Raw genomic sequence first — 26,377 nt, 5'->3', positions numbered from 1 at the left:
ATGCAAGGGAGCCGCAGCGCGACCGTCTTCGACGACCTACCGGAGTGGGTGGTCGTCCACGAGATCCTCGTCCGGCTGCCTGTCAAAGACGTACTCCGCTGTCACGCGGTCCGCAGGTCGTGGCGGTGCGGCACTTCCACCGACGCCTTCATCCTCGACCACCACCGCCACCAACCCTCGCTCCCCATCATCAATCACGGGAAGGGCATCTCCCGCGTCGTCAGAACCTTCGGTGATGATCTGAAGATACGGCCCGTCCTTCGGCACGAATACGACGTCATTGTACACCGCGCCACCTGTGATGGCCTCCTCATTCTGTCGCAACAAGAACAATCCGATTTCTACGTCTGCAACCCGGCCACCCGCAAGTGTGCGTCCCTGCCACATCCTCCACGACGACCACACTTCCTGGTCAGCGTAGCCGGGTTCTACCGGCATCACACATCTGGAGAACACCGGGTGCTTTGGGTGTCATACCCCTGGTCATACACACTGCTCGATGGGAGCGACGTAGCAATTGAGTCGCTTGAGTACTTCGTCCTCATGGTCGGATCGGATCAGCCAAGAAGCATCCAGTGGCCGACAGTTCCAGAACAAAGGTTTATTCCTGATAATTGGTTCTACCATTGCCGAGCAGTGCACCATCGTGGTAGCCTGCATTGGGCAATGGGTCTCAACATAACGGTATTTGACACAATAGCCGAGACATTCCGGCAGATGAGCTGCCCAACACAATTGGGCGATATGGTGTCATTGATGGATATGGGTGGTGCCCTAGCATTGTGCCGCACGTCCTCTGAATGTGTCACTACTTTAGATGTTTGGGTGTTGCAGGACTACGATGCTGAAACTTGGGGCTTTTTGTACCAGATTAACTTGTCAGTGATGGAGGCATCACTACCACTTGATTTGCAAATCAAATATGTTCGTAGCATGGCTGTGATGAACGAGCGTGAGTTGTTGGTTCAGAATCGTCGTAGCCGTATATTACACTGTGATATTGATGGCGTGTTTTTAGGAAATGTGGAAAGTGAAGAGCATGAAAACCACTGGACACTTAGTTGGCATCGCCTCCAAGAGAGCATGATTTCACTTCCATTGTTTGAGACGCAAAAACAAGAAGCTGTGAACAAGGAGCCTCTGTTCTCTATTGTGCTATGAGATGCCATGCTCCATCTTAATGTTTTGGACTAGTCGTGCACTCGTGCCCTTGAAGCATCTATCCTGTATGAAGCGAACAATTTGGATGGCGGAATCGGCACTTCTTCTATCATCATTCGGTGCTTGTTATGATATCTTGAGCATCATGCTAGTATTATAAACAATGGAGTATCCTATGCTATAGAACTGTTCTGAAATTCTCCCCTATTTACTTTCAGCGTTCATTGTTCAAAAGCATGAAAGGCATGGTTGCAGTTCGGAATGCTGATTCCTTCAACAGAAGTTAATTATGGCGTTTTAGTTGTACAAATGTTTGGTTTTGATATTCCTTTCTGTTGCTTAATAATTCAATCTTTCATGTTCAGTGCACACCTTGGTCCTATTGCATTGTGTGGAGATGTTTTTTTCTCAGCCATATTTGGGAAGCTGCCTGTGATCTGGGTTCTCAACATGGTTTTGTGTCTGATTGTTACCGCAGCAGCAGTAATTGGGTCACTGCATCTGTTTTGGGTCGGATTGTTACTTCAGCGTGATTATTGTTAAAAGATAGCAAGTACTTTATTTCATTGACCAATGTCTTATATTACTTTGTTCTTAGATGTTATTACTGCTAATAGGACGGAACACTTTGTACACTGATAATAGTACTGCACTTTTAGAAGCACAAATTGCATGGTCGCAATTTAAAATGATTCCTTGGTGTTGAGTAAGCACCATTGAAATGGTTGATTATTTAGTTTAGATATGCCCTTCCATAGGTTTATAGTTCATTGGTGTGGAGTACGCACCGTGGTCGTAACTCCTAACTGTTCTCCTCCATTTCTATATATAAGACCTTTTAGAGATTCTAACATGGTCTACATATAGATTTATAGAGACATATTTTACAGTGTAAATTCATTCATTTTGCTTGGTATATAGTTTTATTGAAATCTCTAAAAAAATCTTATATTTAGGAACGGAGGGAGGGAGTATGAATGAAGTAGCAACTCTAGCACCTAGTTGCTCATGCTCTTTGTGTGGAGATTTTTTTTTATTTTTTATTTTTTTTGCGGCAGACTTGCGTGGTTGGGTGTGATTTGACACTCAACAAAGTTTGGTGGTTTCCGATTGTTACTATAGCGCGGCCTCTGTTGAAGTTTTTGGCAAAGTAATTCCTGGGCTGTTTGGAAGTGTTTGCTGGGGTCTTTCTTTCCCTGCTGCTTATGTGTCCAGGATTCGGTGCTGTTTCGATCAGAATGTTCGAAGGCTCGTGTTGGCCAATGGAGTATTATTTTTCTGCAAGGCTGCTGTTGCATGTCCCTTGCATTTGTGTTTTTGTTTGTGTTTTAGTTCTGCTAGTGCTCCGCGCTTGCTATTACTCCCTCTGTCTTATACTCCCTCCATTCCAAAATATAGTGCGCTCGCGCTTTCTGAGATCCAACTTTGATCATAAATTTAACCAACGAGATCAACTGCGGCGGGAGAAAAAATTATATAATTGAAAACTTCTTTCGAATATGAATTCGCTGATATAATGTTTGCTCCCGCCGCAATCGGTTTTGGTAGTTAAATTTACGGTCAAAGTTGAAGCACGGAAATAGAGGAAGCACTACATTGTAGAATGGAGGGAGTATATAATATAAGATGTTATTACTTCCTCCGTCTGGGTGTATTAGGTACACCTAGTTTTAGGTCATCGATTTGACTAACTAATTACTCTCTTCGTTTCATAATTTTTGTCGTGGTTTGAACTAAACCCATTAATTCAAATTATGGAATGGAGGGAGTATATGTTATATGCCATCTACTGCGTCGATGACAGCGGGTCTCGGCATCGTGGCGCAACGAGATCTCGGCATTGGACGTGTGTTGATGGACGAGTGTAGTGTTATAGCGCTATCTGGCATCGACGACAGTTGGTCTGGCAAGGTCAATGCGTTGATCTCTCCTGAAGTTGAAACGACGGAAGATGGCCGCAACGAATTTAGACCGGTTGGTGCTCTCAGCACGTCGTAGGGCAGCTTGGTGAGGCCATAAGAGTAGATGATATGTGTTGGTGCGAGGTCAAGACACATCAGCAAACTAATAGATGTAGCGACATATAGATCGCTAGGAAGATGGCTTTGGATTATCCATGTATTTGTTTTGGGACATCGATAACGTTCACACGTGTGGCATATTAGAGATCCGCCCACATGCCCTATGTGGCATAATCAGAAGGCAGCCTACATGGGTCATGTGTGAGCGAACATTACAACTGCCCACACATGTGTGGACGCACCTACTTCGTGCCACACGCCCAACAAATACTATTCATCCACACCCCGCGCGTGTGGCACCAAGCAAATATGCCCACACATTGCTGACGCAGCTACGTTAGTTACCCGCGGGATGACGCTTTAGTTACCCCGGGGGATAGCAACTTTAGTTATCCGGGATGGCAAATGTACTTGTAAAAGCATGGTAACTCTCTCTATTTTAGTTAATTATAGTTGCCGTGTCTAATTTATGATAGTTGCCGCGTGTAATCAAACCATAGTTGCCGTGTGTGATTAACTACTTGTCACATGTGGTCAAACAATAGTTGTCATGTGTATTTACCTAATTGCCACGTGTGGTCCAACCATAGTTTTCATGTATGGTTAATCATAGTTGTCATGTGTGTTTACCTAATTTCTACATACGCGTAACTGACATTGAAGGAAATATGACCTAGAGGCAATAATAAAGTTATTATTTATTTCCTTACTTCATGATAAATGTTTATTATTAATGCTAGAATTGTATTATTCGGAAATATAATACTTGTGTGAATACATAGACAAACTAAACGTCACTAGTATGCCTCTACTTGACTAGCTCGTTAATCGAAGATGGTTATGTTTCCTAACCATAGACATGTGTTGTCATTTGATTAACGGGATCACATCATTAGGAGAATGATGTGATTGACATGACCCATTCCATTAGCTTAGCACCCGATCGTTTAGTATGTTGCTATTGCTTTCTTCATGACATATACATGTTCCTGTGACTATGAGATTGTGCAACTACCGTTTGCCGAAGGAACACTTTGTGTGCTACCAAACGTCACAACGTAACTGGGTGATTATAAAGGTGCTCTACAGGTGTCTCCAAAGGTACATGTTGGGTTGGCGTATTTCGAGATTAGGACTTGTCACTCCGATTATCGGAGAGGTATCTCTGGGCCCTCTCGGTAATGCACATCACTTAAGCCTTGCAAGCAATGCAACTAATGAGTTAGTTGCGAGATGATGTATTACGGAACGAGTAAAGAGACTTGCCGGTAACGAGATTGAACTAGGTATTGAGATACCGATAATCGAATCTCGGGCAACTAACATACCAATGACAAAGGTAACAACGTATGTTGTTATGCGGTCTGACCGATAAAGATCTTCGTAGAATATGTAGGAGCCAATATGAGCATCCAGGTTCCGCTATTGGTTATTGACCAGAGACGTGTCTCAGTCATGTCTACATTGTTCTCGAACCCGTAGGGTCCGCACGCTTAACGTTACGATGACAGTTTCATTATAAGTTTATATATTTTGATGTACCGAAGGTTGTTCGGAGTCCCGGATATGATCACGGACATGACGAGGAGTCTCGAAATGGTCAAGACATAAAGATCGATATACTGGACGGCTATATTCGGACACTGGAACTGTTTCGAGTGATTTCGGGAAAACCGGAGTGCCGGAAGGGTTACCGGAAGCCCCCGGGGAAGTATTGGACCTTAGTGGACCTGAGGGGAGAGAGAGGGCAGCAGCCCAGGAGGTGGCGCGCCCCCTTCCCATGAGGAGTCCGAATTGGACTAGGGGAGGGGGGGTGCGGCCCCTCTTTCCCTCTCCCTCTCCCTCTCTTTCCTTCCCCCTTCTCTCTTCCTAGTTGGACTAGGAAAGGGAGTCCTACTCCTACTAGGAGGAGGACTCCCCCCTCCTTGGCGCGCCCCAAGGGCCGGCCAGCCTCCCCCCTTGCTCCTTTATATACGAGGGCAAGGGGGCACCTCTAGACACACAAGTTGATCTTCGTGATCGTTCTCTTAGCCGTGTGCGGTGCCCCCCTCCACCATAATCCTCGATAATATTCTAGCGGTGCTTAGGCGAAGCCCTGCGACGGTAGAACATCAAGATCGTCACCACGCCGTCGTGCTGACGGAACTCTTCCCCGACACTTTGCTGGATCGGAGTCCGGGGATCGTCATCGAGCTGAACGTGTGCTAGAACTCGGAGGTGTCGTAGTTTCGGTGCTTGATCGGTCGGGCCATGAAGACGTACGACTATATCAACCGCGTTGTGCTAACGCTTTCGCTTCCGGTCTACGAGGGTACGTAGACAACACTCTCCCCTCTCGTTGCTATGCATCACCATGATCTTGCGTGTGCGTAGGAAATTTTTTGAAATTACTACGTTCCCCAACAGTGGTATCAGAGCCTAGGTTTTATGTGTAGATGTCATATGCACGAGTAGAACACAAGTGAGTTATGGGCGATATAAGTTATACTGCTTTCCAGCATGTCATACTTTGGTTCGGCAGTATTGTTGGATGAAGTGGCCCGGACTGACATTACGCGTACGCTTACGTGAGACTGATTCTACCGACGTGCTTTGCACACAGGTGGCTGGCGGGTGTCAGTTTCTCCAACTTCAGTCGAACCGAGTGTGGCTACGCCCGGTCCTTGCGAAAGTTAAAACAGCACCAACTTGACAAACTATCGTTGTGGTTTTGATGCGTAGGTAAGAGCGGTTCTTGCTAAGCCCGTAGCAGCCACATAAAACTTGCAACAACAAAGTAGAGGACGTCTAACTTGTTTTTGCAAGGCATGTTGTGATGTGATATGGTCAAGACGTGATGAGATATAAGTTGTTGTATAAGATGGTCATGTTTTGTTGAAGTTATCGGCCACTGGCAGAAGCCTTATGGTTGTCTCTTTATTGCATAAGATGCAAGCGCCAAATAATTGTTTTACTTTATTGCTATGCGATAGCAATAGTTGCAAGAGCAATAGTTGGCGAGACGACCATGTGACGACACATTGATATAGATCAAGATGATGGAGATCATGGTATCATGCCAGTGACGATGGAAATCATGACGATGTTTTGGAGATGGACATCAAAGGCACAAGATGATGATGGTCATATCATGTCACATATTTTGATTGCATGTGATGTTTATCTTTTATGCATCTTATCCTGCTTTAATTGACGGTAGCATTATAAGATGATCTCTCACTAAATTTCAAGATAAAAGTGTTCTCCCTGAGTATGCACCGTTGCCAAAGTTCGTCGTGCCCAGACACCACGTGATGATCGGGTGTGATAAGCTCTACATCCATCTACAACGGGTGCAAGCCAGTTTTGCACGCGCAGAATACTCAGGTTAAACTTGACGAGCCTAGCATATGCATATATGGCCTCGGAACACTGAGACTGAAAGGTCGAGTGTGAATCATATAGTAGATATGATCAACATAGTGATGTTCACCATTGAAAACTACTCCATTTCACGTGATGATCGGTTATGGTTTAGTTAATTTGGATCACGTGATCACTTAGATGATTGGAGGGATGTCTATCTAAGTGGGAGTTCTTAAGTAATATGATTAATTGACTTTAATTTATCATGAACTTAGTCCTGGTAGTATTAGCATATCTATGTTGTAGATCAATAGCTCGCGATGTTGCTCCCCGTTTAATTTTTATATGTTCCTAGAGAAAACCAAGTTGAAAAATGTTAGTAGCAATGATGCGGATTGGATCCGTGATTTGAGGTTTATCCTCATTGCTGCACAGAAGAATTATGTCCTTGATGCACCGCTAGGTGACTGACCTATTGCAGGAGCAAATGCAGACGTTATGAACGTTTGGCTAGCTCAATATGATGACTACTTGATAGTTTAGTGCACCATGCTTAACAGCTTAGAATCGGGACTTCAAAGACGTTTTGAATGTCATGGATCATATAAGATGTTCCAGGAGTTGAAGTTAATATTTCAAGCAAATACCCAAGTTGAGAGATATGAAGTCTCCAACAAGTTCTATAGCTAAAAGATGGAGGAGAATAGCTTAAGCAGTGAGCATGTACTCAGATTGTCTGGGTACTACAATCGCTTGAATCAAGTGGGAGTTAATCTTCCAGATAAAATAGTGATTGACAGAATTCTCTAGTCACTATCACCAAGTTAGTAGAACTTCGTGATGAACTATAGTATGCAAGGGATGACATAAATGATTCCCGAGCTTTTCATGATGATGAAATCGATGAAGATAGAAATCAAGAAAGAGCATCAAGTGTTGATGATTAACAAGACCACTAGTTTCAAGAAAAGGGCCAAGGGAAAGAAAGGGAACTTCAAGAAGAACGGCAAGAAAGTTGCTGCTCAAGTGAAGAAGCCCAAGTCTGGACCTAAGCCTGAGACTAAGTGCTTCTACTGCAAAGGGACTGGTCATTGGAAGCGGAAATGCCCTGAATGTCTAGTGGATAAGAAAGATGGCAAAGTAAACAAGGGTATATTTGATATACAGGTTATTGATGTGTACTTTACTAGTGTTTATAGCAACCCCTCGGTATTTGATACTGGTTCGGTTGCTAAGAGTAGTAACTCGAAACGGGAGTTGCAGAATGAACAGAGACTAGTTAAGGGTGAAGTGACGATGTGTGTTGGAAGTAGTTCCAAGATTGATATGATCATCATCGCACACTCCCTATACTTTCGGGATTAGTGTTGAACCTAAATAAGTGTTATTTGGTGTTTGCGTTAAGCATAAATATGATTGGATCATGTTTGTTGCAATACGATTATTCATGTAAGTTAGAGATTAATTGTTGCTCTGTTTACATGAATAAAACCTTCTATGGTCATACACCGAATGAAAATGGTTTGTTGGATCTCGATCGTGGTAATACACATTTTCGTAATATTGAAGCCAAAAGATGCAAAGTTAATAATGATAGTGCAACTTATTTGTGGCACTGCCATTTAGGTCATATTGGTGTAAAGCGCATGAAGAAAATTCATGCTGATGGGCTTTTGGAATCACTTGATTATGAATCAGTTGATGCTTGCGAACCATGCCTCATGGGCAAGATGACTAAGACTCCGTTCTCCGGAACAATGGAGCGAGCAACAGATTTGTTGGAAATCATACATACTGATGTATGTGGTCCGATGAATACTGAGGCTCGTGGTAGATATCATTATTTTCAGATCTTCACAGATGATTTAAGCAGATATGAGTATATCTACTTGATGAAACACAAGTTGAAATATTTGAAAAGTTCAAAGAATTTCAGAGTGAAGTGGAGAATCATCGTAACAAAAATAAAAAATTTCTACGATATGATCGCAGAAGTAAAATATTTGAGTTACGAGTTTGGCCTTCAGTTAAAACAATGTGAAATAGTTTCACTACTCACGCCACCTGGAACACCACAGTGTAATGGTGTGTCCGAACGTCGTAACCGTGCTTTATTAGATATGATGCGATCTATGATGTCTCTTACCAATTTACCACTATCGTTTTGGGGTTATGCATTAGAGACAGCTACATTCACGTTAAATAGGGCACCATCTAAATCCGTTGAGATGACACCGTATGAAATATGGTTTGGCAAGAAACCTAAGCTGTCGTTTCTTAAAGTTTGAGGTTGCAATGCTTATGTGAAAATGTTTCAACCTGATAAACTCAAACCCAAATCGGAGAAGTGCGTCTTCATAGGATACCCAAAAGAAAATGTTGGGTACACCTTCTATCACAGATCCGAAGGCAATATATTCGTTGCTTTGAATGGATTCTTTCTAGAAAAGGAGTTTCTCTCGAAATAAGTGAGTGAGAGGAAAGTAGAACTTGATGAGGTAACTGTACCTGCTCCCTTATTGGAAAGTAGTTCATCACATAAATCTGTTCCTGTGACTACTACACCGATTAGTGAGGAAGCTAATGATGATGATCATGTAACTTCAGATCAAGTTACTACCGAACCTTGTAGGTAAACCAGAGTGAGATCCGCACCAGAGTGGTACGGTAATCCTGTTCTGGAGGTCATGTTACTTGACCATGACAAGCCTACGAACTATGAGGAAGCGATGATGTAACGCCCCGAGACCGATGTGCCAGGTGCCTCCAGTTATTCGCTGTTGTGCCTTGTCATTGCTTGCGTGTCATGCATTGCATATCATGTCATCATGTGCATTTTATTTGCATACATGTTCGTCTCATGCATCTGAGCATTTTTCCCGCTGTCCGTTTTGCATTCCGGCGCTCCGTTCTCCTTCGGTGGTCATTTCTACCTTCTTCTCGTGTGTGGGGATTAAACATTTCCGGATTGGACCGAGACTTGCCAAGCGGCCTTGGTTTACTACCGATAGACCGCCTGTCAAGTTTCGTACCATTTGGACTTCGTTTGATACTCCAACGGTTAACCAAGGGACCGGAAAGGCCTCGTGTGTGTTGCAGCCCAACACCCCTCCATTTGGCCCAAAACCCACCTTAACCTCCTCCTTCATCTTGGTCGTTCGATCACGATCGCGTGGCCGAAAACCGCACCTCATTTGGACTCTCCTAGCTCCCTCTACCTATAAATATGCCCTCCCCGTCCATTTTCGCGGACGAAACCCTAGATCCCACCTTCTCGCGCCGACGGACACGTCCGCTCCCGCTCCGGACATGTACGCACCCCACCCGCGTCCAACCGGAGATCGCCATGTGGCCGCCGCCGTCCCGCCGCCGCCGCGGCCCGTGGAACCCAGATCGGGCCCGCGCGGGCCCATCCCGTTGCCGCCAACCGCGGGCACTGCCCGAGCCTCCCCGCCGTTCGCCGCCGACTGCCCGAGCTCACCGGCTCCGCCGTGCCTCCTCTCGCGCCGGCCGGCAACCTCGGCTCGCCGCCGCCTCGATGTCGCCGGCGCCGCCCGTCGTTCCGCCGCCCCGCTCCGCCTCTTCCCCGCGTCGTCGTCACGCCGGTAAGCCGCGCCCGCGCCAGCCTGCCCTTCACCGCTCCGCCGCCCGCCGACGCCGGCCTCCCCGCCGGACGTAAGTGCGCCGCCGCCCTTGGCCGTCTCCGGCCAGATCCGGGGCACCGGCGCCGCCCCGCACCTCCACCGCGCCATCCGCGTGTCCCCGGCCCCGATCCGGCGAGCCTCCACGCCCACGGCGACGTCTTCTTCTTCAGCTCCGGCCAAAGGCTCCGGCGAACCTCGGGAACCGCTCCGATCTGGATATGAGGACTTAGCGGTTGACTTTTGCCTCGAAACCCTACTTATTTACTCATGTTCATCACATCGTAACTTCTCATCCGTAACTCCGTTTTGGGCATATAGCATATCAAAATGTTCATCTCAGAGAGCATATAATTTCATCTCATTGCATCATTTTCATTTGAGCTCATCTTGATGCCCGAAATGCTGTTAGAAGAGAGCTACTTGAGATAATTGTCAGATCTGCTGCTCCATTTAGATATTTGTCATTTTTGCCATGATTATTGTGTGCATGATATGCCCCTGAGCTCTACATATGTTTTGTTAGGGGTTTTGCCATCTTTCTAGAGGTGCAACCCATGTTTTTTTTCTGATGTGTGTGGTGACTAGCACGAGCTTGCAAAGTGAGGCATTTGTTAATGCTGATTTCAGGGACTTAGCATTTCCACTAAGTCCTTGAGCTGTTTATCTCATATGGCCATATATTCATGTTGTTTCCTAGTGATCCATGCCTCTTTTGAGGATGATTAGTAAGGATGTTTTGTTAATTTTGTAGTGCTCTATCCATCCATGTCTTTGTTTGCAATTATGAAGCACCCTAGCTTGAGTCAATCGAGCTCTACTTTTGCTATTTCGTGAATCTGGGCAGGTTGTCTACTTGTTAGCAATTTTGCCGAGGATGTTGTAGTTGATCCGTGCATGCTATGTTATTGTTTCTTGCCATGTCTAGCTTGTATTTTGTGTATTCTTGATGGGTGTATGCTTAGTTTGTCATGACTTGCTCTGTAGTGAGTGCATCGAGCTTGTAAACATGCCTACTTGATATCTGTTTTCAGCATGCTCCAGTTTTCACTAAGTCTGAGAATTGATTATGTTTTTGCCATGTTCACATGCTTGCAAATGTATTTTTTGATCCCTTTTGGCTCAAGGTCACTAAGGGACTTTTGTTAAGCTCTTTGAGTAGCTCCATGACATGCTTTACTTTGCCATGTTCAGGTCCTGTAGCATATAGTTTTGTTACCCCGAAGAGTGCTATCTGATCTGAAATTCCAGACAAGTGTTAATTTCACTAAGTCTGAGATCTGTTTACCATATGCATTTTTGCCATGCTTGTTTTAACCCTGTTAATGGATGAATTGGTCGTATCTCAGTGCTAGACTTTTGTTAAGCATCATGAATGCATCCCTGCCATGTATTTTGTTGTCTTGTTCGGGTGCTGTAGCATGTTCATCTTGTTGCATTTAGATGGCTACTTGCTGTAAATCGCAGAACGTGGTCATATTTGAATTGCTTGCCATTTCCAAACCGTAACTCCGATTCTGGCGTTCTTTATATCGTTTTCAAGCGACTTCATCTCATATTTCCAGTGGCACACTTGGTTTTCCAAGTTGAGGCCAGGTTCATGCATTCCTTGTCACATCTTGCATATGCATCCCGCATCGCATCCCGCATAGCATATCATCTTTGCATCATATTGTTTGAGCTTTGCATGTGGTTAATTGTGTTCCGTTTGCTTGTTTGTCTTTTTTGGGTAGAGCCGGGAGACGAGTTCGCTAACGAGGAGCCCGTTGAGTTTGCTTTCGAGGATCCAGTCAACTCTGACAACTTTGCAGGCAAGATGATCATACCCTCGAAATCACTACTATCTTTGCTTTGCTAGATGCTCGCTCTTTTGCTATGCCTATGCTGCGATACCTACCACTTGCTTATCATGCCACCCATATTGTTGAACCAAGCCTCTAACCCACCTTTTCCTAGCAAACCGTTGTTTGGCTATGTTACCGCTTTGCCCAGCCCCTCTTATAGCATTGTTAGTTGCAGGTGAAGATCGAAGTTTGTTCCTTGTTGGAACATGGAGATGTTGTTCCTTGCTTGGAACATGTTTACTTGTTGGGATATCACTATATATCTTATTTAATTAATGCATCTATATACTTGGTAAAGGGTGGAAGGCTCGGCCTTATGCCTGGTGTTTTGTTCCACTCTTACCCCCCTAGTTTCCGTCATATCGGTGTTATGTTCCCGGATTTTGCGTTCCTTACGCGGTTGGGTAATAATGGGAACCCCTTGACAGTTCGCCTTGAATAAAACTCTTCCAGCAATGCCCAACGTTGGTTTTACCATTTGCCTAACCACCACCTACTTTTCCCTTGGGGGTCGCTCTCTCGAGGGTCATCTTTATTTAACCCCCCCCCCCGGGCCAGTGCTCCTCTGAGTGTTGGTCCGAACTGAGCTGCCTGCGGGGCCACCTCGGGGAAACTTGAGGGTTGGTTTTACTCGTAGCTAGTCTCATCTGAGTGTGCCCTGAGAACGAGATATGTGCAGCTCCTATCGGGATTTGTCGGCACATTCGGGCGGTGTTGCTGGATTTGTTTTACCATAGTCGAAATGTCTTGTAACTGGGATTCCCCTGCAGGGATTTGAACTTGTGATGGGCTAAGTTGGGACACCCCTGCAGGGATTTGAACTTTTGAAAGCCGTGCCCGCGGTTATGGGCAGATGGGAATTTGTTAATGTCCGGTTGTAGATAACTTGAACCTTAACTTAATTAAAATGCATCAACCGCGTGTGTAACCGTGATGGTCTCTTTCCGGCGGAGTCCGGGAAGTGAACATGGTGTTGGAGTTATGCTTGGCATAGGTTGTTTTAGGATCACTTCTTGATCATATTTTATCTACCGTGCTTTGCCTGCTCTTCTCGCTCTCTTTTACGTATGTTAGCCACCATATATGATAGTCGCTTGTTGCAGCTCCACCTCATACCTTTTACCTTACCCATAAGCTTAAATAGTCTTGATCGCGAGGGTGCGAGTTTGCTAAGTCCCTGTGGCTCACAGATACTTTCAAAACCAGTTTGCAGGTGCCGATGTTACAGAGCAGGTGACGCAACCAAGCTCAAGGAGGAGCTCGGTGAAGATCTTGTCCTTTGTGTTGTTTCGTTCTAGTTGATCAATAGTGGAGCCCAGTTGGGGTCGATCGGGGACCTTTTTCGCATTTGGGGTTCTTCTTTTATTTTGGTTCCATAGTCGGACCTTGATTGTATTTGGATGTTGAAATGCTTTATTCATGTAATTGCGTGAAGTGGCGAGTGTAAGTCAACTATGTATCTCTTTCCCTTATGTATTACATGGGTTGTGTGAAGATTACCTCACTTGCGACATTGCTTTCAATGCGGTTATGCCTCTAAGTCGTGCTTCGACACGTGGGAGATATAGCCGCATCGAGGGTGTTACAGATGATGAGCCCAGATTCCGCGAAATGGCTTGAGGCCATGAAATCTGAGATGAGATCCATGTATGAGAACAAAGTATGGACTTTGATTGACTTGCCCAATGATTGGCGAGCCATTGAGATTAAATGGATCTTCAAGAGGAAGACGGACGCTGATAGTAGTGTTACTATCTACAAAGCTAGAATTGTCGCAAAAAGGTTTCCGACAAGTTCAAGGTGTTGACTACGATGAGAGTTTCTCACTCGTATCTATGCTGAAGTCTATCCGAATCATGTTAGAAATTGCCGCATTTTATGAAATCTGGCAAATGGATAAACAAAAGTGCATTCCTTAATGGATTTATTAAAGAAGAGTTGTATATGATGCAACCAGAAGGTTTTGTCAATCCTAAAGGTACTAACAAAATATGCAAGCTCCAGCGATCCATCTATGGACTGGTGTAAGCATCTTGGAGTTGGAATATATGTTTTGATAAGTTGATCAAAGCATATAGTTTTATACAGACTTGCAGTGAAGCCTGTATTTACAAGAAAGTGAGTGGGAGCACTACAGCATTTCTGATAAGTATATGTGTATGACATATTGTTGATCGGAAATAATGTAGAATTATTCTGCAAAGCATAAAGGAGTTTTTCAAAGAAAGACCTCGGTGAAGCTGCTTACATATTGAGCATCAAGATCTATAGAGATAGATCAAGACGCTTGATAAGTTTTTCAATGAGTACATACCTTGACAAAATTTTAAAATAGTTCAAAATGGAACAGTCAAAAAGGAGTTCTTTCCTGTGTTACAAGGTGTGAAGTTGAGTAAGACTCAAAACCCGACCACGGCAGAAGATAGAGAGAGAATGAAAGTCATTCCCTATGCCTCAGCCATAGGTTCTATAAAGTATGACCTGCTGTGTACCAGACCTATTGTATACCCTGCCCTGAGTTTAGCAAGGGAGTACAATAGTGATCTAGGAGTAGATCACTAGACAGCGGTCAAAATTATCCTTAGTGGAATAAGGATATGTTTCTTGATTATGGAGGTGACAAAAAGGTTCGTCATAAAGGGTTACGTCGATGCAAATTTTGACACTGATCCAGATGACTCTAAATCTCAATCTGGATACATATTGAAAGTGGGAGCAATTAGCTAGAGTAGCTCCGTGCAGATCATTGTTGACATAGAAATTTGCAAAATACTTACGGATCTGAATGTGGCAGACCCGTTGACTAAACTTCTCTCACAAGCAAAACATGATCACACCTTAGTACTCTTTGGGTGTTAATCACATAGCGATGTGAACTAGATTATTGACTCTAGTAAACCCTTTGGGTGTTGGTCACATGTTGATGTGAACTATGGGTGTTAATCACATGGTGATGTGAACTATTGATGTTAAATCACATGGCGATGTGAACTAGATTGTTGACTCTAGTGCAAGTGGGAGACTGAAGGAAATATGCCCTAGAGGCAATAATAAAGTTATTATTTATTTCCTTACTTCATGATAAATGTTTATTATTCATGCTAGAATTGTATTAGCCGGAAACATAATACTTGTGTGAATACATAGACAAACTAAACGTCACTAGTATGCCTCTACTTGACTAGCTCGTTAATCGAAGATGGTTATGTTTCCTAACCATAGACATGTGTTGTCATTTGATTAATGGGATCACATCATTAGGAGAATGATGTGATTGACATGACCCATTCCATTAGCTTAGCACCCGATCATTTAGTATGTTGCTATTGCTTTCTTCATGACATATACATGTTCCTGTGACTATGAGATTATGCAACTCCCGTTTGCCGGAGGAACACTTTGTGTGCTACCAAACGTCACAACGTAACTGGGAGATTATAAAGGTGCTCTACAGGTGTCTTCAAAGGTACATGTTGGGTTGGCGTATTTCGAGATTAGGATTTGTCACTCCGATTGTCGGAGAGGTATCTCTGGGCCCTCTCGGTAATGCACATCACTTAAGCCTTGCAAGCAAGGCAACTAATGAGTTAGTTGCGAGAGGATGTATTACGAAACGAGTAAAGAGACTTGCCGGTAACGAGATTGAACTAGGTATTGAGATACCGATGATCGAATCTCGGGCAAGTAACATACCGATGACAAAGGGAACAACATATGTTGTTATGCGGTCTGACCGATAAAGATCTTTGTAGAATATGTAGGAGCCAATATGAGCATCCAGGTTCCGCTATTGGTTATTGACCAGAGACGTGCCTCGGTCATGTCTACATTGTTCTCGAACTCGTAGGGTCCGCACGCTTAACGTTACGATGACAGTTTCATTATAAGTTTATATATTTTGATGTACCAAAGGTTGTTCGGAGTCCCAGATATGATCACGGACATGACGAGGAGTCTCGAAATGGTCGAGACATAAAGATCGATATATTTGACGGCTATATTCGGACACCGGAAGTGTTTCAGGTGATTTCAGAGAAAACCGGAGTGCCGGGAGGGTTACCGGAATCCCCCGGGGAAGTATTGGGCCTTAGTGGGCCTGAGGGGAGAGAGAGGGCAGTAGCCCAGGAGGTGGCGCGCCCCCTCCCATGAGGAGTCCGAATTGGACTAGGGGAGGGGGCGCGGCCCCTTCTTTCCCTCTCCCTCTCCCTCTCTTTCCTTCCCCCTTCTCTCTTCCTAGTTGGACTAGGAAAGGGGAGTCCTACTCCTACTAGGAGGAGGACTCCCCCCTCCTTGACGCGCCCCAAGGGCCGGCCAGCCTCCCCCCCTTGCTCCTTTATATATGGGGGCAAGGGGGCACCTCTAGACACACAAGTTGATCTTCGTGATCGTTCTCTTAGCCGTGTGTGGTGCCCCCCTCCACCATAATCCTCGATAATATTGTAGCGGTGCTTAGGCGAAGCCCTGCGATGGTAGAACATCAAGATCGTCACCACGCCGTCGTGCTGACGGAACTCTTCCCCGACACTTTGCTGGATCAGAGTCCGGGGATCGTCATCGAGCTGAACGTGTGCTAGAACTCGGAGGTGCCGTAGTTTCGGTGCTTGATCGGTCGGGCCGTGAAGACGTACGACTATATCAACCGCATTGTGCTAACGCTTCCGCTTCCGGTCTACGAGGGTACATAGACAACACTCTCCCCTCTCGTTGCTATGCATCACCATCATCTTGCGTGTGCGTAGGAATTTTTTTTGAAATTACTACGTTCCCCAACAGACATCTATCAACGTACGAGCGTCGTGTGGGCGAAAAGCAGTTCACCCACACGCGCGTGGACTTGGTGGTGACTATGTGGACGGGAACTGATTCGCCTACACGGTGCGATTGGCAACCGCGTGCTGTGGGTCGTGTGGGCGAGCGCTCTAACGCCCACACAACATGCTATGCCTACGTGGCACTAAAATTCCAACAGATTTCTTCAAGATTCGTGCAAAATACAATAGGCGGAGATGAAAGAGTATGGGAAAAGTGCAGATATGCCACACGTGTGGCGTTATCATTTGGGTTGTTTTGTCAGACTTTGTTGAATAATATAATAAAGATGGTTGAGTGCATCGCTTGATGCAGAGGTTGGGGTTATCCTCCTTTTGATAAAAAAGAAAAAGAAATGACATCAAAAGCATATCATTGGATCCATATGTGGATATAGTTTTAAGCATATATTTGTCGTGGCGTATAATACTTATTTAGCGAGCTAAATATTCCGTTCAAGAGTCAGCTCAGCCTGCCTCTTCCTTTGCTCCCTATTTTTAAGACTTCTACAAGTTGATCTTCTTACGATGAAAATCACGAAAAAGATCATTCGCTCTTACCTTGTCTGAAGCAGACGAAATGTCTTTTGTTTGGCCTTTGGCTTTTCCATTTCAGTACCGAAGTACACCAAATGATATATTGATTTTCTTTTTCTGAACCAAAAGGATATATTGATTGTAATAACATATGGGACGGATGGAGTAGGTTGTAATGGTTTGACCATAACATGCGTCAATGCTGAAACCCATGCATTGTGTTTTTGTTTTGCGTTTTCAGTGATGTATCATGCCACTTTTATTGTACAAAAATGACTTGAAAATGTCCTCTCAGCTCACCTTTGTCTGTGTGAAAATTTGTAGCTTACATGGCGATACTTTGACCGTGATTTGAGTAATGCCGCAACATCTTCTAACAATTTTTTTGCAACATCTTCTAACAATTTTTTTAAACCCTGATAAGTGTCACACCTATGGCACGAACACATGGCAATTTCGAATGTTTTTATGACAAGTCTAGTGGTGCGAGGTTGGCAACTTCTTTTCGGATGGCAAGTTTTAGTTTTTTTAGGTTTGTTTTTATCTTTTCTGATAGCAACTTCAGTTGTATAAAAAACCTCAAGGCCCGAGTGCTTTACGTCACACGTGTGGCACTTATCATTTTAGATATTTTTTTTATATAGGATGCTCAATCAAATAATCCCTTGTATGGATCGACAGGTGGTAAATACATTATTATTTATATGGGCATCCAAATCCAAACTAAGATAGATTGTCGCTAAACTGCATTAACACACCAAGATACAACAAGGCTGTTTCTCAACAACAACAACAAAAAGATACAAGGCTGTTTCTCAACGACGACGACGACGATGACGACGACGACGACCAGAGAAACTTTAGTGACAACCGGATCAGCACAGCACGCATGCATTATTATTATTATTACAAACAGAGAAAGGGATCAGAGCTCCGGTTCATCATCACCAGACGGCGTCCGGGCGGATGGGTCATCAGTCGGAGGTGCTGCTGCTGGGCTCCGGTGCATCCGCAGCGGAGGGCTCGGAGGCAGGGGCGTCGGCCGCGGGCGCGTCGGCGGGCGAGCTGGCGGACGGCGCCGGCGCTTCGGCCTTCTTCTCGGCCTTGGCCTTCTTGCCCTTGGCGTCGGCGAATGGCGCCACGGCGACGGCGACCAGGAGGAGGGCGACGATGAAGACAGCAGCGCGGGCCATTGTTATTGTTGGCTTTGTTGGATCGGCGAGGGATGGATGCTTACTGGTTGGCTTGAGAGATGGAGATGGAGATGGAGATGGAGGTGGTGGTGGTGGTGATGGCTATGAGGGCATCGCCGTGGGGTTTATATGCAAGGGACGCCGGCTAAACTTAGGTCCATCGGATCGGGTCGCGCGCGCCCAAGGTGGATTACCATGCATGCATGCTCATTCCGTTGCTCATCCAGTGGGTGGCGCGGAGCGGGTGGCATTTTTATTATTCAACCACTACTATTCTTGTACTAGCACTCCATATTTTACTTACATCATAATTAATCATGTAATGTACTAGTGCTGTTTAACTGTTTTTTTAATGCCATGAAAAAACACATGTTTTTATTTTAAACAGAGAAAAACTATATATTTATAAAACTTCCATGATCTTAAATTTTGAAAATTGTCATGCTACTTTATAAAACTCTCATTTCTCTAATTTACAATCATATAATTGAAAACAAAATGTCGTGTGATCTAAAATTTTCTTTTTATGAATTTTTCTGTGGACATGTTTCACTGTGTGAAAAATGCCTTGTTTTGGAGAGTTTTTTATTTATTTATTTGGTTCACTATGCAAAAATCATAAAATATGTCATGCCAATGAAAAAAAATCCATTCCAATAAAAAAATGGCATCCTCTTAATAAAAACAAATGTCATGCCAACAATAATAAAAATGCCATAATCTCAAATAAAAAACTATCATCCTGTTAATAATAAAACTACCATGTTATTAATAATAAAAATGTCATGCTTTTTATAATAAAACTGCAATCTTCTTAATAAAAAATCATGTTATTAATAAAAAATGGCATGCTCTTAATAATAAAACTGCCATCCTTTCCATAATAAAAATGATATGTTATTAATTATTAAAATGATATGCTCTTGATAATAGAATTTCCATGTGAGAAAGTAAAAAAAGAAAAATTCCAAAATTTGCAAGAATAAGTGATAAATTTTCCCAAAAACTTGCCATGGGCATTACAGAAATACCTAAAAACCATGTTTGGAAGACAAAAAATGACATGTTTTAAAATAAAAAAGAATTGCCATGCCACCTATAATTAAAAGTTGCACATGGCAAGTTTACAACAATAAAAATCTCTCTAAAATAGGATTATTTTTGTTCTTTCATAAAAGGTAAAAATTGGGGATTTTTTCGAATGAAAAAACAAATTTAAAACAATATTTCTTTAAAATACACATAGTAGTTAAACGCAAGAGTTCACACCCCCACTTCAGTCGAGTGGGAAGCGCCACCGCCCCCATGCAGGAGGTCGCGAGTTCGAACCTCTCGACAGGCACCTTGGTCATGTATTCTTTGAAGAAGAAGAAAAAAGATAACCTTCGCAAGGGAACGGGAAACAACGAACAACCCCAGCTAATCTACGTGACATTGGCCTTGCGCCAAGATAAATAGACCATAACACCCTACTTCAGTCGAGTGGTAAGCGCCCCACCCCTCATTGCGCACTTTGGTCTTGCATTTATTGGAGAGAAAAAAGAGAGAACGTTCACCAGGAAACAGGAAATGGTGAATGGCTCCAGCTGATCTTCGTGGCATCAGCCTTGCGCTAAGATACGTGCAATGGCAGGAAAGCATTTGCTAGGGTTAGCCTCGTGGCGACTGTTCGCCAGTTATCATTTTCGTTTTGAAAAGAGATAGAATAATAGGAATTTTCATGCCATATATGAAGCTATGGAACATGAAAGTTAAATCTGTTCAAGCTTATTCATATGGTGGTCAGTAACCGAAGTGGGGAATTTTCAATAGTTTTAGAATATAAGAAAAGTGAAACATATAGTGGATATATATCTAGGCAGAAAAATATCATTTTATTGGATGCAGCAACAACCATTTGCAGGTATAACATAAGCAAAGTTCTATTAATGGTACAAATAACCTTCTTGCTCTAACTTCATTGAGAATAAAATGGAACATGTGAACTTATATTCAATTTAGTTTTCAATGGGCCCGTGTACTTACATGTTTTTCAATGGGTACCACTGGATTAGTAATTATTATTATGTGCAATACCGTTTTTACGCTCCTGCATTGTTGTGTACATTTCTGAAACTAGCAAAGTTACATACTTGACATTAAAAAGGTGGATATGATATCACTAACAGGTCTGAAAGTTTCCCCTTAAGTTCCGATTGTGTTCCAAATTATTCAGAAATTTGTCAATGAGTGACACTGGTAAAGGAATCCTTGAATAGTTCGAAACGTAGCTATATAACTTTAAGATTTGGAGGTGGTGCCTCTGCTGCTGCCCATTTGTCTTGATTGTATTATTCGTGGAATTTGTATTAAAATATATTACTTCCTTCGATCCAAAATAAGTGTCGTGGTTTTAGTTCAAATTTGGATAGGAGGGAGTACTTACTAACAAAAGATCCACTTGCCAGTTTTTTTTTGTGCGTGTGAGGGAGATCCACTTAGCAGTTTATTAGAAGAAAGCGGGTTCATACCGGTAATTGCCTTTGGCTCCTAGGTGCATATGCACCCATTGTCGAAATCCAAATTCCGAGAAGTTAAAAAATTCGAAACAAAAATCCCGCGTGTATATCCGGACATTTTATGTGCGTTCACAAGGTTTCAGTGAAAAACGACGTTTTTTGTGGCTTGTGTAAAAAAGATAAAGAAATGCCTCTTGAATAGTTAGAATGAAGCATCAGAAATTGTCTTTTTTACACAAGCCACAAAAAACGTCGTTTTTCACCGAAACCTTGTGAACGCACATAAAATGTCCGGATATACACGCGGGATTTTTGTTTCGAATTTTTCAACTTCTAGGAATTTGGATTTCGACAATGGGTGCATATGCACCTAGGAGCCAAAACGCCACTCTCGGTTCATACTAAACAAATTGCTTTTCGTCACAGTAAGTTTTTTTTGTGCGTGTGAGGGAGATCCACTTACCAGTTTATTAGAAGAAAGCAGGTTCATACTAAACAAATTGCTTTTCATCACAGTAAGTTTTTTTTTGTGCGTGTGAGGGAAATCCACTTACCAGTTTATTACTCCCTCCGTTCCACAATACATGCCTTCCATTTGTCAAAATATAGATGTATCTAGACATGTTTTAGTATATAGGTACATCCATTTTTGGACAAATGGAAGTCAAGTATTTTGAAACGGAGGGAGTAAAAGAAAGCGGGTTCATACTAAACAAATTGCTTTTCGTCACAGTAAGTTACTTTTTGAAATTTATCCACCGTACCGGAACTTGTCCATGTGGAATCTAGTTTTAAAAATCTCATGATGGGAAATGCTATCTAATTACGTGACATTGACAAAAGGAAAAAAAGAAAAATGCTATCTCAGTTAGAACAGGAATACTAGGATTCCCCCATAAAAACATACTAGTGTAGATGGAAAAGATCAACACACATTATTATATTACAACAATGGAAGAAAAAAGTATGCTCTGGTTCATCGTCGTTCCCTGGACGTGGAAATCCTCTAAGGCAGGGGTTTCGGAGGCGGCCGAATCAGGCACGGGCGCGGGTGATTCGGCCTCTTTGTCGGGGGCCTTCTTGTCCTCCGTGACGACGTTGCGCGCCTGTGCGAACAGGAGAAGCGCGATGATGAAGAGGGCGCGACCCATGGATCCGGCCGGCTGGTAAATGGTTTTAATTTGGTGGGCGCTTGGAGCTGGAGCTGGAGCTGGAGGTGTTTCAGCGTTGGATGCTTGTTTGTGCGTTTATATGCATGCAGGGCACGCCGGCCATTGTTATTGTTGAGGCCTCATATGGATATGGATATGGATGGACGATACAAGCTAGATTCTCACCTCGTACGTTCATCTTATGCGCCTCATGTGCAATAGTGTCGTGTTGATATGCTTTGTATGATTATTACTCCGCCCAGAACCCGTCTGGAAGTGTGCCAACACAAAATTCCTTTTCTTATTTTTATTTTTGTATTGTCGATATTGTTATTTTATTCTATAATCTTGGTCAAACATACACAAGTTTTACTTGCATGAAAATCAAACACCTTATATTCTGAAACAGAGGCATTATATATATATATATATATATATATATATATATATATATATATATATATATATATATATATATATATATATATATATATATATATATATATATATATATATATATAGCCAAAGGGGCGTGTGAATAAATTTATGCTGCCATTAAAATGAAAGTGACCTTGGGGACATTGGGCCATGGCCTTAATTAGTGAGCCCCACCCCAGCAAATGCCCAAGTTTTCCAACAATGACATTTGAGCTAATTTCCAAGTAAGTGGACCTTTGCGTAAAAAATGCCTTATAGCACATGGACATGTGCTCGGGTTTTTTTTTCTTTCTAAACACAGTTACAAGGTTATGATTTAAACTAACCCTTTTGATTTTACAATTTTAGTTCATAGAATCTTGATGCGCGGCCGGGGTCTTGGACGTCACGCTCACCATACCGGACTCCTCACGGCGCACCCATGGCGACAACGTACGGGCTGGTGGTGGTGTCGTTGGGTGGAAGGAGGGTCAGGGACAAGGTACGGCGGCGACGATCCGTGCCATGTGGGTGGACATGGACTGCACCTAGTAGTACGTCCGGACTCCGGACTGATCCATCGCACCTCTGCCGGTCCAGGACCAAGTCCGGCCAGCTCCCTCCTTTCACTATCTTATTAAGACGTTTTTTATATTTCAACATGGGTTATTCCAAAAACCAAACATATTTCAACATGGATTACATACTCTTTTTTTTTCAGGTTACATGGATGAGTGAATTGCAAATAACCACCACATTCTAAGTCAATTCTGGATTTGCTACCACATTCTTTGAACGCCCCAAAAATCTACCCATTTCCTTACTAATTTCTCAACCATATGTATTTTTATTTTTCCTACAACTTGGATACTCCAAAGCTTCCTCGATACAGGGTGCCATTGACACTGCTTTCATACCAAAGGTCAAATGGATGGTCTCATTTTACGTGATACCCCAACTTCACCGACAACATATAGTTTTTTGTGGATCTCCGTGCGACGTAATCATCCATCATTCCATTTGGGGCTGGGATCGACAACATCCTTTCCGTGTCAACAACCCAAAAGACATAACAACAGATTAAAAATTGATTCCATAACCCCCGGCGTTGGATCAATGAGATCAGCCACCATTCATAAGAGTGTCCCCCCTCTCGGCGCAACAAGACAACCAGTAGCACTCCCTGGGATCCAAGTGATCTAACTGTATGGGCGCTTAGGCTCAAATGCCAACAACATATGGAGCACGCCGGTCTATGGCATGACTTCATCTCCTCACGCTCCGCGTGATCCCTGTTTTTGTGACTCCAAACCTTTGAAATATATTCAGGTGGCCCGGTGACCATTTCAAAACTATTGCCACTTCAACTCGACAAAAAGGGCATGGCCTTGCCCACATACTTCTCGAGTTTGTCTTGCCGTCAACAACTGGGTCGCATGTATGCCGCCTCCAGCCTTTGCATCCTCTGCGATGATGGGAACGAGATCCATTGGCCTCTTCTCTCACCCATGTCCCATCTAACCCTCCTCAATGCTCCTAGTGAATCATTCGTCGTGGTCATCATATGGGGAACGAGATGCACATTCGACAACTCTCGTCCTTCAACGGTATGTCCTTCTCTTTCAAAGTTTTCCATCTCCTCTTTAGTATGAAACAAAATTGGGGTTATAAAGATGTTGTTTCATCAATAATGAAATTATGGGTTGTGTTATGGACAATACTGTCCATGTTATGGTTGGATATTGAACATGTCAAAACAATAGACTCATTGTAGTTTAGCTAGTGAAACATGTCACTAATAAAATTATCATGAGTATCCACTGCGTGGTAAAGCGTGCGGACACTTCTAGTATCTTTATAATCATTGGTGGGCTTCTTTGCAATTCAAATGGGGTTACCCTCCTTGCAAACAAGTGCAGAAATCGGCGGCTCACCTTCTTTTCAAGTGTCAGTTCACAAGTCGGCCTCGTCAGGAAACCCATGTCCCCGCAGGCCACCAAGGCCGCGCTCGTCACGGCCTACTACCTCGTCTCCGGCAGCAACCACGCGGCCGCCCACTTCGCCGAGCTAGGGGCAGTGCTCGTCGTTGTGGAGCGAGTCCTGGACGCTGACAAGAGGACGAGCGAGAAGGCACTGGCCGTGCTGGATGGCGTCCTGTGCCTGCCAACACACCGGCCTCGAGTCCGTGCGTGCATGTCCGACATGGCCACGTGGTCCGCCGTCTCTGCACTCTGCCGCCTCTGCCGTGTCGGCGCGTGCTGCGACAAGGCGCTGCATGTGGGCACCTCCGAGAAGCTGCTCCAGGTGGGCTGCGGCTGTGTGACCAAAGATCGGGCCAACGATCTGCTCAATGGTTTCAGGGGCAACGTAGAGTGCATCGAGATGGTGGACTTCAAGGGGCTCAAGAGGCCATTTTGAATTTTGATCGGTGTGAATGCTGAATTTTTAGTGTCTGCTTTCACCCTTGTTTAGATTGTATTGGGAGCTAGATTGGATGTGGAGATAAAATATACTCCGGGATGACTAGATTTTTTTACCCCATAACTGAATACTCGTACACAAAATGATCAGCACAAAAGAGAACTGAACATTGTCATGTTTATTTATCTTCATAGTTTGAAAGTTATTTCGTGTTATTTACGATTTTGAAGTGATCCACACATTACAGAATTCCATGAAGAGTTGAGAAACATAAGTCTATTTTTGTGGTCATCATGAAGTTGATAAACTCCTATATGCCTCTTTCTCTGAGTAGTATGCTCCAATTTTGGGGCCATCATGTGTATTGCGGCTTGAATCATGTTCAGTCCCTCTCTCTACACGTTTGGAAATCGATCATGCATAGCAAGATAGAAAAAATATTTTTAATTACGATGTCCATAAAAAAATTAGTTGTGAACATTTGAATAACGGAGCAAGATATGTACCCTTGCCTTCTCCTGAAGAGATGATGCCCGTTGTGAATTAGGTCAATCTCGAACACCATATTTACTACTCCTATTTAGTAGGCCAACAAACGTGCTCTTATCATATTTGTGTATCCTTACTATTTTTTTATTAGAGAAAGGATACAAGTATGATGGTGGAGAGCTTGGAATCTATTCTATTATGTGTGCACGTATTCATCCAGTGTTGTGCTCACTCTTTTTTCATAGAGGCTCAACCAGGAGAAGCACCTGGGCCTGTCACTCATGGACATACTTGTTCATGCATATCAAAGGTAACACTCACCTTGCTTCAACAAAGTGATCATACTAGGGCGTTGGAGCATTTGTAATCATGAAAATATCTTCATATTTGATGAAGACATATTAGTTCAATACATGTTCCAAGTTACATTGGTTATACATGTGGGGCTACCCCAGCCCCACTCGAGATATACAAGGGGAGTTGGTGATTGTATGTCCCTTTGTTTGTATGTTGTCGTCGCAACCCACTATTTCTCTCGACACATATGCACCATTTCATATATCTCTTCTAATGTTTTGAAGAAGTGGCCAAGCGATAGTTAGGGCAAAATGACCAACATTTGAATTGACGACAATGATAGAGCAAAGATGGATGAATTCTATGGATATGGAGAGGAGGGACGACCGGGAGAAAGATGCTTTTTCTAGATGCAAGGAAGGTAGTGAAAGAGACAAGGAAGGTAGTGAAAGAGACGATGGCATATGAAGTTAAGGACACACTTCTAATTTGTAAAATATACATTAGGGGTCTATCTTACTATTTCACGTTAAAAAAAGAGACATGATAGAGAA

General features: G+C 43.5%; 1 protein-coding gene across 1 annotated transcript; it reads left to right on the top strand.

Moving 5' to 3' along the window:
• Nucleotides 1-1,161, top strand: LOC123152953 (F-box/LRR-repeat protein At2g43260-like). The gene has a single exon (XM_044572309.1). It carries the CDS (start codon nt 1-3, stop codon nt 1,159-1,161), a length of 1,161 nt encoding a protein of 386 aa, XP_044428244.1.
• The last annotated feature ends 25,216 nt before the right edge of the window (nt 1,162-26,377 follow it).

The sequence above is a fragment of the Triticum aestivum genome, chromosome 7A (genome assembly GCF_018294505.1).
Source record: "Triticum aestivum cultivar Chinese Spring chromosome 7A, IWGSC CS RefSeq v2.1, whole genome shotgun sequence".
In the NCBI taxonomy this organism is placed as follows: domain Eukaryota; kingdom Viridiplantae; phylum Streptophyta; class Magnoliopsida; order Poales; family Poaceae; genus Triticum; species Triticum aestivum.
The sequence above is the reverse complement of the archived record's forward strand: the minus strand, read 5'-3'. Positions and strand labels throughout refer to the sequence as shown.